This window comes from Natator depressus, chromosome 25 (genome assembly GCF_965152275.1).
Source record: "Natator depressus isolate rNatDep1 chromosome 25, rNatDep2.hap1, whole genome shotgun sequence".
NCBI classification, from domain to species: Eukaryota; Metazoa; Chordata; order Testudines; family Cheloniidae; genus Natator; species Natator depressus.
In genome coordinates this window covers 9,272,775-9,288,987 of record NC_134258.1, presented here as the reverse complement: position 1 = coordinate 9,288,987, position 16,213 = coordinate 9,272,775, and the positions used below count along the sequence as shown (strand labels likewise).

The window sequence follows — 16,213 nt, the reverse complement described above, 5'->3', positions numbered from 1 at the left end:
CTAATTCCTTGTTTCTTGTGTGTCAATTTCACTGAAAGGTAACCGAAGTTCTGAAATGCAGTCATTTGGGGAGGAAGTGGAGGGGGAAGGTCATGCACACGTTTTTCTTCCGTTTTTGTTTTTTAAAGAGTCTTGAACATGCTTGTGTTTCCAATTGACTTGTTTCTCCCATAACATGCTTGTCTCTATAGAATACCAGGGATAGGTGTTGTAAGTTTTAACCTTGCAAGGAAATGTCTTTTCTTTTCTTCTTTTTACTTTATTTATTTATTTATTTATTTATTAAAGTAAGTCTTATTTTGGAGTTAGCGTGAGTGCAGTTGGGGGAGGGGGGGGAGCCAAGGTTTTCAATTAGGGGATCTTCTTTGCTCCAGGTCCACTCTGCCTGGAATAATCTCTATCCCCTCTCCTTCTGTAAAACATCAGATGAGCTTGTGAAGGTGAGAACTCCCTGCTGGGGCTCTGCCCCTCTGCTGGGTGCTAATTCTGAATTTGGATTGTTCCCACCCTGACCTCTTCACAGAGCTTGGATGCTCTTAAACACAAGCACGGGAGGGGGGGATGGAAGGAAGGAAGGAAAGGAGAAAATAAAAAAGGTCGTTACTATCTTTTTTTCTTTCTTTTTTTCCTTTTTCTTTTTTTTTTTTTTTTTTTGGTTAAAAGAGAAAAGAAAAAAAATCAATTTGCAGCTGACAGCCTTGAGAAGGCCTTTTTTTACTCTCTCTGTGTTTCCCCTATTTTTCTCTTCTCCTCATGTCATTGTGTTCCGCATCAAACCCCCTTAACATCCCTCAGAGCTACGAGAAGGTTGGTGTGGTTTTTTTCTTTTTTACTTTCTTTACCCACATTTTTACATTCTTAAGAGAAAAAAAAATAACGAAATAAAAAAAAAATAAATAAAAAAAGAGAAAAAGCAAGAAATCTTTAAGATGAGCGAGACCTGCCCGTTCCCGGGTCTCGCAGAGATGAGTTGAGTTGCATTGTGGGCCTCTCTATGCATCCTTTGGTAATGTTGCTGAGTTCTTGCACTTTTTTGTCGTCATGGTTACCTTGCCGTTTGGACATTGGGCCTGATGCATGATAGGAGAATGTAACGATCGTCTTTGCATGCCACTCTTTTAAATTAATTATTACTATTATTTTTCCTATATATGTTATATATATAATTTATTTTTAAATTCTGATTTATTTGAAGTGGATTTATTCTTTTCTTATTGTTTCCTTTTGGGTTTTTTGCTTTCTCTTGGTTTTCTCTTTCGGTTTGGATTGGTTATGCTGTGCTGTAGTTTATTCCAAACGCATTGTGAGAAGCCAGTGTTCCTGCCCCCAATGGTAACTGAACCTCCCCAGCCCCCCGAAGAAGAAAGGAGTCACACAGCTCTAACACCTGTCCATGGAAGTGCTGCTCTTCAGGACAAGCCTTATTTCAGGGAGGGAGAGAGACTGGGGATTGGAAATCCTGGATGCTTTTAACAAGGGATCGGCCCATTACCCCAGTTCACCAGCAAACCTTGGAATAGTACCTGGGGTGTATGGCACTGGACATGTCCTGTACCCAAACTAAGACCCGCTCCCTGCTTCAAGGAGTTTGCCATCACATACATGGAGAAGCCAGTCTGCTTGCAGGCTAGGATGGGGAGAGATGGGGAACTCTCTCTTGTGCTACTGAATCCAACTCAGTGATCCCCATCCTCCTGCCTCCTTTGACACGCACATACACGTATGCACAGGCCCCAGTTACCAGGCACTGGATCTTCTCACCACCAACCCATAGCAAGTCCGCTCTAAAAAGAGGCGACTTGTCAAGATCCCAGCTGCTCCGAAGCCGACTGTGCACCTTCTACCTACAGCCAGCTGGAGGCTGGCCAGGTCTCAGGGCTATACCTCTCTCCATTCTCCCCCCCCCCCCCCACACACACACACACTCCCAACCCCGGCTTGTTCAACCAGCTGCTGGGCACAGATGTATGTCAGCAAAGCCAGCTCCAGAAACCCCCCTCTCTGAAGGGATGTGAGTAGAGATGAAAGTGCAGAGGCAGGAAACTCAGGAGAAGCTGGCTTGATGCCTCTGGCAGTTGAATCCTTGTTGTGAACGACAACAAGAAATATGACCAGCTGAATCCTTGTGGTAAATTTGGTTTGGCTTCGGGGATTCTCTCCCGCACACCCCTTTTAGTCCCATCCACTCCCCCATTGTCTCTTACTCTCTCACACACTCCGCGGTAGTGACTCCCCAGGCAGGAGCGGGCCAGTGGATTTTTACACAGTACTAATCAACTTCTGGGTTTTGCCTTTGGAAAATGGACTGCCCTCCCCTCCCTTGTGTGTAGCTTTTACCCCCTGCCAACCAGGCCTCCTTATGCAATACAAGACCAGACAGGTGGCTTTCCCAGCGTACAGGTATTAAAGCTGTGTGATTTTTGAGAAATCCAGTGCAGTATTGACACAGTATCTCTGTCTGCCTCTCTTTCTCTCTCTCTTTCTTTCTCACTGTCTGTCTTTCTCTTTCTCTTAAGATGCTGAGATTTCAGTGCTTGGACCCTCAGTGCTGGTATTTCGCCTTCCCCTCCAAATCTCCCCATTTCCCCTGGTTGTAAGGTACAAGGGTACCACTCAGAAATGCTGCATTATTGACAGTGTCTTTCTGAAGTGGCCAATAGTGGCTCTTCTGACTCCATCTCAAGTGAGACAAAAAACCCTCTATAAAAACATCTATTTAAAACCAGCGGAGAGGGTAGAGCCTGAAACGAGATTTCCCCAGGATCAATGGTCCCAGGTACAATTGTCACTGATTACAGGACTTGCCTTCATGAATAGGAATTTGAGTTTAAAGATTCAGGTAAAATAAAAAGGGATTTACGCACATTTTTAGAAAAAGGTTTTGGTCTTTATAAAACATTTCTAATGTGTCCAAACTGCCCTGCCAAGGGTAGAATTGCCCCTCTGCTCTTCAGTGCAGTGGATTCTGCAGATGCATGGTGATCTGAGAAGCTCCTAGGGCTAAATCCAGGTTTTTTTAAGTTCCAATAACAACAAGTATAAAATAAAACTAAACAAGTCAGTCGAGATCGGATGCCTCATTAAACGAGATGTTGTCGCTCAAATGGAAGTTCTGGATGTGGGGCAGAGAGTAGGAGGGTCTTTCGCATGTGCTGCGCAGGAGGTCAGGCTAGATGAACCCAGGAAAAGTCCATAGTGGTTGAAAGGAGCTGCCCTTGCTGGGCTTATGTGGATAAAGCAGAATTCCCTGCTGGTGGGGACTCCTTGAGGGACCTAGAGAAGCAGTGGTCCAGAAGGGCCTGATATCACTGAAGAATATTTGGATATTCTGAGATTTAGGGCCAAACTGTCAAAGGTATTTAGGCACTTAAAGATGTAGCTAAAGGAGCCTGTTGGGGTTTACGAACACACCTAAGAAGATTAGGTGCCTAACTCCCATTGGTTTTGATACCCTGAATACCTTTGTAAATCTGAGCCTTAGGGTATGTTTACACTGCAGTTAGACATCCACCGCTGGCCCATGCCACCTGATTCGAGCTCACGAGCTATGTGGCCATTTGGGCTTGGGGCTGCAATCTGAGCTCTGGGACCGTCTCACCTCACAGGGCCCTAGAGCCAGGGCTCCAGCCCAAGCCTGAATATCTACATCTCAATTAAACAACACCACAGCCAGAGCCCATGAGCCTGAATCAGCTGGCATGGGCCAGCCGTGGATGTCTAATTGCAGTGTAGACATATCCTTCGTGACTATAACTAAGGGCTTGATCCAAAGCCCACTGAAGTCAGTGGGGATCTCTCCGTTGATGTTGGTGGGCTTTGCACCAGCCCTACGTAATGTGAAATTGGGATGTTAGTGCAGGTGGCCAGCTTTATTTAAAGATTAGTACCTCTCCTCCTTTTCTAGCTAGCAGAGGACCCATTGCTCTGGAGCGTCTCTCAGGGCAGGACGGTTCAGAAGGGTTTCGGCAAGCTCAGGCAAGGCAGGAAAGCAGCAGCTCGTCAGAACCTCCTTGATGATTTTTTGACTCTTGCCCGTGTGGGCTGAGGTGCTCACTCCACTTTGGGGGCCAGTGCCGGGATCAAGTCTCTGCGTGTCTGATGGTCACGTCACTGAGCTGAACCAAAGAGGCCCAAATGTTGCCCAGCAGAGGTGCAACATTGGCAGTTTACCAGGAGCCTAGATAATTCTTACAATGCAACCATCCTCTTCTTGAAGAGGGAGGCTAGAGGCCCCAGAATGTAGTCAGCCATCTCAAGTCGAGCGGCCTACTGCTTGGCTCAGGAAGGAGCATAACACACCAGGACTTGAAGTCTCTCTAGGTCCTCTCCCTTGTTAATGATGAGGGAACCTGCACAATGTACCTCAGAACTCTGTGGGCTATGCTTTAGCAACCTCTAAGCATGCAGGGTTGCTGCTGCTGGACTTCCTTACCTTAGGAGAGGTGAATTGGTTGGGTTTAAGCATCTCCCAAAACATGCATGGAATGCGGCATCTGGTGCTTTCAGAAACACAACAGTTGTGTTGCTGTAGGTGTGGCCCCATCCCTCTCTTTGCCGGCCCAGGAGGGTTAAGATAATCCAGTATGTGTTTAAGTAACTGCACCGTCTCTGTATCAGGCATACCTATAGCAGATCACTCTTACCCGTACTGCATCTGTGCCTTTTCCATTATAGTCTAGCCTTTGCAGTCCAGTTCTTGCTGAGAATGTTCCAAATATTCTTCAGGGTTCTAGGAAAAATGCAACTTGGTATGGGTTCCCAGGTGAAATTAGGTAAATAGCTAATAGAAGAATACACTAAATCAATTAGAATATATCTCAGTGGGGGTTGGAGACGTGGTTTTGGAGCTGAGTTGGGCCATCTCACATTACAGTGAACTCGGCAAGTATAACTTAACAAATGCATTAAAAATATGGATCATTTCAAAAATAATCTCATTTAGGCTCTCACTAAATCTCATTTAGGCCCTGACTCTGATTGAAATCAATGGGAGTTAAGCACCTAAATATCTTTGGAGATCTGAGTCCCAGCCCCCTACCCTAGAGAGCTGGACAAGTTTGGGTCACTCAGGACTGTTAATCCAGAGCAGTCTGTTGCTCCAAATGCCCCTCAAGAGGCATGTGGAGTGGTGTCCTGTTGCTAAATCCGTGCACTTCCAATGCCTGGGAGAGGCTAGAGAGATGGAATTGCAAGACCATTCTAGAATGCAGAGACTAGCATGGGAGTGTCAGTCAGCTGCAGGATGCTCACAGGTTCTAAAACCCTGGGATGGGATTTGTGTGAGGGAGCCTTAATACTAATCCAGAATAGTGTTAATATATTTTAGAATGCAGCAAAGGTGGTGGGGGAGGGGGGGGTAATGCCACTCTTGATCCCTGCCACCTCATTCTAGATCCCCTGTAAGTCCATTTTCCAGCATACTGTTAACATGTTCTGGAATTCAGGGAGGGGGAGTGACTGTAATACATTTCAGAGCACCACCCCTACCCGAAAGTGTCATCATAGCACCTTTAAAGGAAGTCACTCCAAGCAAGGGGGGGACGCCCTGTACAAGTTTGGGGTGTCCTTAGCTCTGAAATTCGAGAGTTTAAATATATGTCTACACAAAGCAAACAAACAACTTTGCTGTGTTTCTGCAGAAGGATTTCTCACCAGGAAAAGCAACTGGAAACAAAAATATATATGTGTGTATCTATAAAGGACACTTTGCAGGAACACTGTGCTGTACTGATCTCGAAATCTCTGCCTGACTGTGTCTCTTACACCTTTTGCATCGCTGTTCTCTTTGTTTTAGGGGAAAAAAATTAGATTACACCTTGTCAAATTTAAAAAAAAAAAGTCTGTCTAATATTACAGCAGCTACAATGGAGCTGCTTGGAAATCAATTGGGTTCAGATTATTTTGTATTCACTCATGCAAAAGCAAAAAAAAAATAAATTTTTTTTAAAGACCAGAGATGTTCAGCCAGCCTGTCGCTCAACTGATGTGTTTAAATGGCAAAATAATAACCATGATTGGGAAGGTACTGACGGCAAAATTTCCTCCAGACCAAATCCAGATCTTGCTCTGATTTTTATCTTTATAGGACTAATGAAATTAAGAAAGAGCTGGGCAGGAGGAGGAAAAACTTCTTGTCCTCTGGAGGGACGGAAGTGGGAAATCTGAACAGCATCTTGCCCCAGTGGAGCGAACTGCAATTGGAATGGGAGACGAGGGAGCAGGGCGGAAGAGGGAGAGGCGGCTGTCTGGAGAACGGAGGGGGCAGAGAGAAGGCTACCTTTTGGGAGGGGAGGACAGGTGTAATCTAAACTTCACTAATAATGTAGAGGCTGCACATTATTTTGGCACCCTTTCCCCTACCCCCCCGTCCTCATTTTGGAGTAAGACGGGATGACTCCTGTCTCGCCAAAATGGCCGATAATGTCCGCCTTCTCACCTCATTCGGAGCAGCAGCTTGCTGAATGTCAAAACGTTAACACCATTTGATTTTGTTTGGTGCTTTCAACCAGTCACTTCACTTTTATTCCTTCAGTCTTAGTTTTCTCTTTCTTTTATTTATTTATTTTCCTTCTTTTTTTAGTTGGTTTAATGTGAATCGGGGTTTGAAGTGACGGGTTCTTGTCTAGCATCCCCTCCCTTTCCCCCATCCCAATATCTCTTTTTCCTGAGCTAATCCAGAAGGGGGTTAGAAAGTGGAGTCAGTGGGTTTCGTCAGCACAAACTGATTGATCAGTCCTCAGATTTCTCTCACCAGCTGCGTCCTGGGAACACAGTTTAAGGACGGATTCTGGTGTTGCAAAACCCAAACCTGGCTCTTCCAGTGTCTCTTCCAATCAGGTCTGTAAATCTGCCCCTTAGAACATCAGTGTCTCTCGTCACATGGATCTTCTGGCTACCTTTCTATCTGGGGAGAAAAAAAACCCCTTGGCAATGTTAATGAGTATTGTCTTGTTGGTCATGACTAATTGAAAATGCCACTCACAGAACACAACCTGTGTTAACTTCCCTGCATTAGGAGGAAGCGGCAGTAAAACCAATGGGCTTTACCTGGTCTGTTGGAAGATTAAAAACCACAGCCCTTCTTTAATCTGTTCAGTTGCTAACGAATTGGATGTTAAACGGAGTTTAACTGAGGGCACAGATATTTGCTTGTGTCGACAAGACACTTGGCCGCTTCCAGTCAACCTAATATCATGGGTCTTACTATGCATCACGTTGTGTATAGTGAGCCTCTCTTCAGAATGTGGGTTGAAGTAATTGACTAGAACCACAAGCCTCTAGCATTTAGTTCTTAAAACCATGTCTGTTGATGACGAGCAGTATCCCTATTTAAAAAGTGCTTCCAAGAGTCTGGTGGCCACTGAAAAAGTGTGTGTGTGAGAATGAGTGACTGACTCTGTACAACAGATCTGGGCTTCTAGAAAATTGGGGAGAAGACGACATCCAATCCAGATGTCTCCAGAGCACAGGGAGGGTTGGATCCTGAATCTCGGATCAGGCCCATTTCCACATAAAACTGGTAAAAGTTTGAGGTTCCGGTGTGAAGGTGGAAGGGGGAAATGAGAGACATGGGGTGGTTGTTGTTTGCTTTTGTATTATGTAGCATCAAGGAGCTCCAGTTATGGGTCAGGACCCCGTTGTATTAGGTGCATGCAAACCCTGGACAAAGAGACCTCCCCTGCCCTGAAGAATTTATAATCGAAGGACAGCAGTTACAAATCCCAACAGAGCTGTTTCCATTTTTCACATCTCCCCAACCCCCAAATCCTGCTTTTTATCCTGATGCTGCACATGGGGAGAGGCTGTCAAAGAGAGCTGGAGAGCCACCCAGAAATGTCATGGTTAGGGTCCTGCTTCGCAGCAGTTAAAGGGAAATGAAGACGGAATCCAGTAGCTTTAGGAGATAGTTCCTTCTCTGTTGTCATTCACAGCTGGAACGGTTTTAAGGCGGAGGTTGTGGTCAGCAAGGTGGCTGTGGGGAGTGCCTGTGAGCTGCATTCATTTTCTGTCTGGATCGCCTACCAGCGTGGTTGTGGGAGGAGGAGTGATGACCTGCATCATCCCCCGTACAGCCCCTCCCCATGCCTGGGGACGTGGGGTAGCTAGATGGTACTGCAGAGTCAGCAGATATCTAGCCCTCAAAACCCATCGGAAAGGGTGGCAATCTGGCCCTGTAGCTGCACTTTGGGTATCCAGGTCCTCCGCAGTGGATCTCAGCCCCTGGTGACTGAGGTCCAGAACCCTGTCTCCTCTCCTTTCTGGTGAGTTTCAGTCTGGCGAAGTAAGGGATGGCAGCTCTATGCCTTTAACGCCGCCCTCTCCAACCGAGCCCATTTCTAAAATCGGTCTGCCTGGCTCTAGGTGTCAAACAGGACAGAGCCCCGGGGAGTGATGGTTCTTTTGCCAGAGCTGCAGTTTAGCGCTGCTGGAGATGATACCTGAACTGCGTGGTGACTTGTGTTACCAGCAGGATTCCACAGGGTGTCAGGGCTGCATGGAGTGAGATTTGGTCCGCTCTCTCTGCCCACTGGTAGATCACTTGCAAAGTGACTGACACCCTCACTCCTTCCACTGCCACCAGCACAGACCATTCCTGTGGCAGAAAGCGCTGAGCATTTGTAGAGGACATTCAGTGCCGTCTAATGGTGAAAACAATGGCAGAGAGTCAGGACTCCTGGGTTCTGTTGTGGGCCCTGCCGATGACTCGTTGACCTTGGGCACATCACTTCCCTGTGCTTTAGTTTCCCCATCCGTACAAGGGGAATAATAAATAATACGAATGTCTGAAAAGCTCAGTGAGATCCTGGGATGAAAAATAATATAGCAGGGCAAGGCTGTTGTTGTATTTTGGTGCTGGCAATTATCTGTCCCAGAGTGAGAATCCCGGAGGCGGCTCAGCTCTGGGAAAGAAGGGAGGTAGGGGTTACAAGACATCTATTGCAACCCTAAATGAATTGTATCTAGAAGGAGAACCCCCACTACCCCTCCGCTCTTCTTGGGGTTTCCTCCCAGTCGTTCCAGTTGTCTCCGATAACAGCATCAGGGGCTCCTCTGGTTGCATTTTGCATTTGATTTTGCTCGTCCGGCTGCTGCTTATGAAACCCAGCCTGGGTGTGAGCAGCCAGAGCTCTCTGCTCAGTCTCTAACTGCTGTTCAAACCTCCTCGCCCCAAGGCTCTGACCTAGACACTGACCCGGAGCATCTCAGCTTGTAAAATCTCATGTCAACAGTCAAATAGGAGTGGTACAGCTATTAAAATAAATATCAGCAGTGATGGCTTCTAGTGTGGCTCACTTGCTACCCAGACCGTACCAGACCTCCAGCGAGGGCCCCTCTGGGTGTTTCTTGTTACACTGAGTGCTGTTGTCACCACCCTGAGCCCTGCCTTGCTTGCATTCATGTGCTCACTGCATGTCTCCCGTGCTAACGCAGGAGTAGCTCTAATTTCGTGTGTGTGTGTGTGTGTGTGTGTGTGTGCGCGCGCGTGAAAGAGAGTGAAGCTTCTTTAAACCAGGATACTGCCCACAGAGATACTGCACCTTACCAATGCTTTCTGTCCTCGCATTGCTGTGTGGCCAGCCATATTCCAAATTCTCACCCTTCACGGGATTCCCAGGTTCTCGGTCAGGGATCAGGACCTGCCCCTTGCTTCCCACTTGCTATATGTGCTAACTGTCATTAAAGCAGCCAAGCGGTAATGCTGCACTGAGGGCCTGAAAACCTGAGCACCTCCGCGTCCGTGTGGGGTGCTGCAAATCGGCACATCACTGAGCAGCTCTCAGCTTGTGTTTTGTGAGTGGACCCCGTCCTCTACCCCCTCCAGACATGGGCAGGCAACACTGGTTTGTTCCCTTCAGACTCCGATTCTCAGCGCTCCGCCCCCATTGAAAGATGCTTTTCAGTTACGAAATTGTGATTTCTTCTTCCTTTCTTTTTTTTCTTTCTTTCTTTTTTTTTTAATTAACCTCAGTTTGAATTTAACTGTCTTGTTCTGTTTCCATGACAACTCGGTGTTTGCATCCCACCCACCGTTGTTTGTTGCTGTCAGTGCTGTTTGCTGACTGGATCTTGTCCGTCAGTGTGTGTCTCCCCATTTCTCCTCAACCTCCCCCACCCCACCTCCCCCAGGAAGTGACATATCAGCCCCTCTTTGGAAGACTCATTCCCACCCCCTGATCTGTCTGCATGTGACCCCCACTTGTTTCTTTTCAAGTACTCTCCATCTTGTCTCCAATGTGACTGGTGCAGTCTTTGTGTGGCTCCATTTTCTGAAATGCCACCAGCTCCAGGGAAGTAGCCAGGACTCTCTGCTCTTGCCAAGGCCGAGCGACTCATTCAGACTGGATCCCAGTGGAAAGAAGGATGGGAACAGCAGCTGGGACACCTCCAGCCCTTCTTGCTAGGGCTAAGAACTTCCCGGTGTGGGGGGCCTCCTGCCCATTTGCCCCAGCCAATGCCCAAGTGTGTTTTAAACCCTGTCCCTCAGCCACTGCTGGTGTCTAGGCATTGCTCCTCAGCCAGGCTCCAGGGGAGGAGATGCCTCCCCACTCTCCTGAAGCAGTAGGTCCTGCCAAACCCTCCCCAGCGAGGACCAGGGTGTAAGTGAAGTTACACCCCCCCCAGACCTTCCTTTCCCAAGCCAATGACAACCTCTAGGTGAGGCTGTACACCCTCCCAGCTCTGTGCCTTTCCCCAGCTCGGGTCAAGGTGGGGATGCATTCATGCCCCTTTCTCTTGGGATCTCCCTGGTGTGCCGAATCTCCATGCTCTTCATTGCCTGAAATCCTTGACTCTCCTTGTCTTCCCCCCAGGCCCTGCCCCATTGGTGCTGCTGCCCTCTCTGGCTGACTGCACAGAAGCGGGTCTGGTAGCCAAGTGGGGAGAGCTCCCCTTGAGATGGAGACATCTGGGGAAGGAGGCAGGGGCTAATTTTTCCATCGAGCCTCCACTGCAGGGAAGCCGCTTCTGGCCTGTTGGTAACAGGGAGAGGGATACTATCATTAGTTGACTGATAGGCCTTCAGTGGAGGTGCCCCTTCCAGAGAAGCTGGTTGGTGCTATTCTAATAACGCTCTGTGGTTCTTCCCCTCTGAATGATCTGGGCTCCGACACCTCGTGAGCAGCTCATGCAGCTGCCAAGCTGCTCAAATTCTTCTCCTTCAAGCAAAGAAGAAGATCGGGAGCGGGGGTTAGATGGGCAGGCGGCTGGGCTGGATGGGTGAAGCTAAGGCAGATATGGAAAGCAAAGGCTTTGCAACTAGCTTGGGCTGTGACCATGTGCCCCCAGCCCCCATGCAGGAGGGGGCGGCATTTCCAGCCCCGCCGCAGGCTGGATGTTAAAACTTGAATAATGGAGGTTTTGGTTCACTGGCAACTCCCAAAAGTGGGGGGATGGGAGGGGAGAATTGTTTTGAATCGAACAAAACATTTTGTGGGACCTATAATTGGATGTTTTGGGTCAGTGATGAGCATTTTTAATTTTTTTTATTTTTAAAAAATAGAATGGAAGGAAATGTCAGAACCAAAAGGCATTTTGAACCCAAAATTCTAAGCATCTGAACTTGTATAGGGATTTATTTTTTGCAGGGGGAGGGGAGTTTCAGCTGTAAAATTTCACCCGCTGCTAATGAAAACTCCATCCTTCCCCCACAGCAGCGTCAGGCCTTGTTTCTCCAACTGTTCCACTCTGTGGGAAAGAACCCCCTCTCATGGGCCATCTCCTCTCCCAGCAGTGCAACGCCCCGCCCTCCTTCCCCTGTCTTCATTCCCAGAATACTTCATTCTGCAGGCCACCATTTGAGAACCTCGGTTAAGGAGCAACCTGAAGCTGGGTTGGTGCCGTAAGCTAGAGGCTGATCCAGGCTACCAGGTCTAAGGAGATCTGAAGCCACCATGACCCAGTGGGGAGAGCTTCTGGGCCTGATTCTCTTTGGCACCAGTTTTGTATGGGTTCAGCTCCCAATGACTTCAGTGGAGTTGCTCTGGATTTTCTGTGGTGTAGGAGTGAGGAGAATCAGGGCTCTAGCCTGCGGTACTCATCACAACCACTGGTGTCCTTACTCGCTGAGTACATGCAGGAATTATACAGGTATCTCTGAAGCCTGCAGGGACTCATCCTCACACGGCTCTTTCCCCTGTTGCTACAGTTATACCTGCAGCCTCCCCAACCTTTGTCCCTTTGCCCTCACTCCTAGGATGGGATGTTGCCCTATTCAGCTCACTCCCAACTACATCTCTCTAGGTCACCTGTTGTCTGCCCATGATCCCTCTTGGACTCTGTGGGGTGTTATCCCCCCCATCATACACAGACTCAAATGGAATAAATAGTAGGGGGGTCATCCAGAGACAGATGGGGGGCTCATGGAGATCCCACTCCCCTAGGGCCAGCCCTTGGGCAGGGAGAGGTTTCTGTGTCCCTTGGGCAGCCAGGTGCAGAGTTAGTCTCTGGGTTGGGTTTTTATGATTAAACTTCTCTCTGGTCCCCTTCTCCTTCTTTGACGTGTGAGGAAACCACCCAGCTGGTCCCTCCATCCGTCCGTCCCAGTCACTTCAGAAAATGGAGCCACGGAAACTGCGCTCTCTCCTTTGCGTCCATGTTCTTCCCGTGTAAGGTCTGGAAGCTGCATCCACTTCTCTGCTAAGGAGATGCACAGAACATGTCACTGTTTTCTCAACGTTAAAGTTTCATTACCTTGTTTTTCTTATTATTATTAATTCTATTCTATTTATTATTCCGCCAGGGCTGAGATGTGACAATGTGAGCCACCACATTGGGTCACATCAGCTAGAAAAAGTATGCAGCATTAAAGTTGGTTTCCCCCTCCCCTTCCCTGTCTCTCTCTCTCTCTCTCCTCTTCTTCCTTCTCTTTTTCTGTCTGTCTCTCTCCCTTTCTCTCTCTCTCTTCAGTATCCATGTGGGCATTTGCTAGTGGCCCATAAGTTATACTCCTCTGCATTGTTTTCTTCTCTCTGTCTCTGTCTCTCTCTCTTTTTTTTTAAACCTATTTTGCATGATGTTTGTGACTCTGAGAGCTGCATCTATCGATGGAACCGTGTCAGATCTTAAAGAGGCTTCGTTAGGGTTTCTATACCCGAAAACCACAAAAATTTCATTAGAGTTTCTCATCTTTCCCACTCTCTCACATTCCAGGTGCGGGGGGGGGCGGGGGGGGGGCTCCTTCCTCCTGGACGGTTCTCACACATGCACAGGCACACCCTAAATTCTAGCCTGCTCTGGGGGCGCCCCCCTGTCTTTTTACCTCTCAGGTGGCTTCTCTGGAATTTGGGGCAGGAGACCTCTTTCTCCTACTTGATTTCTCCTTGGATTCTCCCCCCCCTCTCAGGGTCTCAGCAAGCTGAAGGCCTTTTCAACAAGAACAGAGCCCTGAGAGGAAGCTTTCCTCACCCCCTCCCCACCCCAGCTCCTCCCCGTCTTCCTCCGTACCCCTTGATACTGGCCAGAAATGAGAGCTCGCTGGTGTGAGATTAGTCCTTTCCATGGGGCATGAGTCTGCTACTCTGGAGAGGACCAGTTCACAACATGGCAGTGGGCTTGTTCCAGATTTCCATGGGAGAAGGAGGTGGAGGAGGGTGAATTAGATCCCTACTAACAAAGGGGAGTGGGCAGGGGCTCTGGGGGAGCGGGCTGCAGAGCCGGGGCCCCAGCAGCTGTGGAGGAGATTGTTCGACGCGTGCAATGCCGGCACTTGTCAAGTAAAGATGAGAAATTGCTAATAAATTTTTGTGTATTTATCTGTGCTGTGATGGGTCTAATCTTGATCAATGGAACCCTGTTGCTATGAAATATCGCTTTATGTCTATATTCTATATCTTGTTTGTGAAGTAAAATTTATTTGAAGTTTAATTTTTTTGGTTTTGGTTTTTTGAATTTTTTTATTATTATTATTTTTTAAATAAAGGAAAAAAAGATGAGCCCCGTTTATATTTAAATTATCTTCTCCCCTTTTCTTTCTTTTTTCTTTTTTTCCCTTTTTTTTCTTTTCTTTTTTTTTTTTTTTTTTTTTGTGTCACCTCTGTGCGTCTCATCCACAGTTCGTCGGGTGGCACCTCGCTTCTCCATCCTGCCCGTCAGCCATGAGATCATGCCCGGGGGTAACGTCAACATCACCTGCGTGGCAGTGGGTTCGCCCATGCCGTATGTCAAGTGGATGCAGGGGGCAGAAGACCTGACGCCCGAGGATGACATGCCGGTGGGCCGCAACGTCCTGGAGCTCACTGACGTCAAGGACTCGGCCAACTACACCTGCGTGGCCATGTCTAGCCTGGGGGTCATAGAAGCCGTGGCTCAGATCACAGTGAAATGTAAGAGAATGAGCATGTGGGGGCGTGACCATGCATGTGAGCGTGCACATGTGTGCAAGTGTGAGCGACCATGCAGGTGCATGGCCATATGTATGAACATGCACATGTGTGCAAGCATGAGCAACCATGTCGGTGGTGCATGGCTATGTGTATGAGCATGCACATGTGTGCATGCGTGAGCAACCATGCGGGTGAGCATGCACGAATGAACGTGTGGTTGCATGACCAGGCTGGTGATCGTGTGGCTGTGTGTGGAGATGTGCAGATGCATGTGAGCATGTAGTTGTATGAGCACGTGAGCGTATGGGGTTATGCTCATGCATGGAGGCACATGGTGGGGTGTGTGTGTGTGTGTGTGTGTGTGTGTGTGTGAGAGCGATCAGGGATGAGCATGGTTGTATGAGCATATGGGTACATGACTATATGCGATCATGTGGGTGTAAGTGCACACGAGTATGGACAAATACACGTGTGCGTGCATGAGCTTGCAAAGGCATTGCTGTGCATGTATGTGTGTGCAGATGTGTGTGAGTGTGCACGTGAGGATGGCATGCTACTGAGTGGGTTCTCAGTGTGCTCGTGGTACAAAAAAATCCCCAACCGATTGGAAGCCACCAGCTTCCATCACTGGCTTGGGGCCTTTCCTGGCTTTAGCAGCTGTTGTTTATCAGGGGAACCGAGATTCAAAACTTGTACGTTTGTTTTCATCCTGGCTCGTGAGTCTGGTTGGCTGATGATGTGTGGGGAACCTTGAGCGGTCAGGGGACTGGGGCTTGCATCCCACTCTTGTTCCAGTGTTGGAGGGGTCAGAACCTGCCCATCTCCGGCATGCAGTTCCTTGCACCACATCCTCGTCGTGGTGTCTTACGGGAGCCTTCTCTGTTGCCTCACCACATGAGAAACCCCAGCTTGAAGCTTGTGATTCCCAAGAGGAGCATAGATGTATGGCTGGAAGACTTCCCTCCTCAGCTGGGGAGCATGAGCAACAGATCCTCTTGGCTGGGAGAGGTGCAGAGTTGATGTCTGCTCTGAGCACTGACCCTGTCCATAAGGGAATTTGGGGATGGGGGGAAAGGGATGCCTTCATAAGGACCTGAGAGAGGAGAGTAAATGGGAACTAGATCCCACTTGATCAGAGCATATGGGACAGGGAGCTCTGGCAACAGTGGGGAACAGGGACCCCTTGGAATCATTGCACAAAACTCCAGCGGAGCTGTTTGCGCAGGGAGCAGGTTGAGACGCTGGCAAAAGGATGCCCGGGGCTGGATTGCAACACTCCTTTGCTTTTCTGTTTTTTTCTTTTTCTTTTTCTTGTACCATAATATTAACCTTAAAAGCTCATGGCTATGATGCATTGTCTGAATATTTCACTTCCCCAGATACGGAACCTATGTCCCGCTGGCACGTTCTGCCTTTTGTCTTTATCTTTCTGTTCCTGTATGAAAGTAACTGCAATATGTTCCAGCAAGCAAGTTGAACAGGGAGGTAGATCTAGAAAGGGCCTGGGTCTGCAGCGGGTGCTTGTAGGGATTTAGAGTGTGTGCTTCAGGGGATTGTCGAGAATTCGATCATGTGTTTGGGTAAGCCCCAGGTGCAAAGCATGTACTTGGGAGGTCGTGAGCCCAGATCTAGAGTGCAGACTTGGGGGAGAAGGTGGGTCTAGAGAGCACATTTTGGAGGGGTCGGGGGGGGTGGGGAACCAAAGCAAACTTGTTCATTTTGTAGCTTTCTAGACCGAGAACTGCGTAGTTCTAGAGAAAGCTGTCTTGTGACTGCATACTGTAGGTACAAAGAGAGCCAGAAATGCCCAGGTCTAGGAACAGCTAGTGATATTTAAGGAGATATATTTTCCATATTCTAAAGGAGTTGGGTGTGAAACCAGTTTTCCTCAG

General features: G+C 48.2%; 1 protein-coding gene across 13 annotated transcripts in view; it reads left to right on the top strand.

Moving 5' to 3' along the window:
- Positions 1-16,213, top strand: part of PTPRS (protein tyrosine phosphatase receptor type S) — a 248,807-nt gene that overhangs the window by 169,801 nt on the left and 62,793 nt on the right. For 7 of the 13 annotated variants that reach the window (XM_074939362.1, XM_074939358.1, XM_074939361.1 and 4 more), the window contains exons 7-8: positions 796-807; positions 14,052-14,321. In XM_074939362.1, coding sequence (XP_074795463.1) covers positions 796-807; positions 14,052-14,321 — 282 coding nt within the window. The remainder of the gene's footprint in view (positions 1-795; positions 808-14,051; positions 14,322-16,213) is intronic. The other 6 variants (XM_074939363.1, XM_074939359.1, XM_074939366.1 and 3 more) reach the window with 1 other exon arrangement.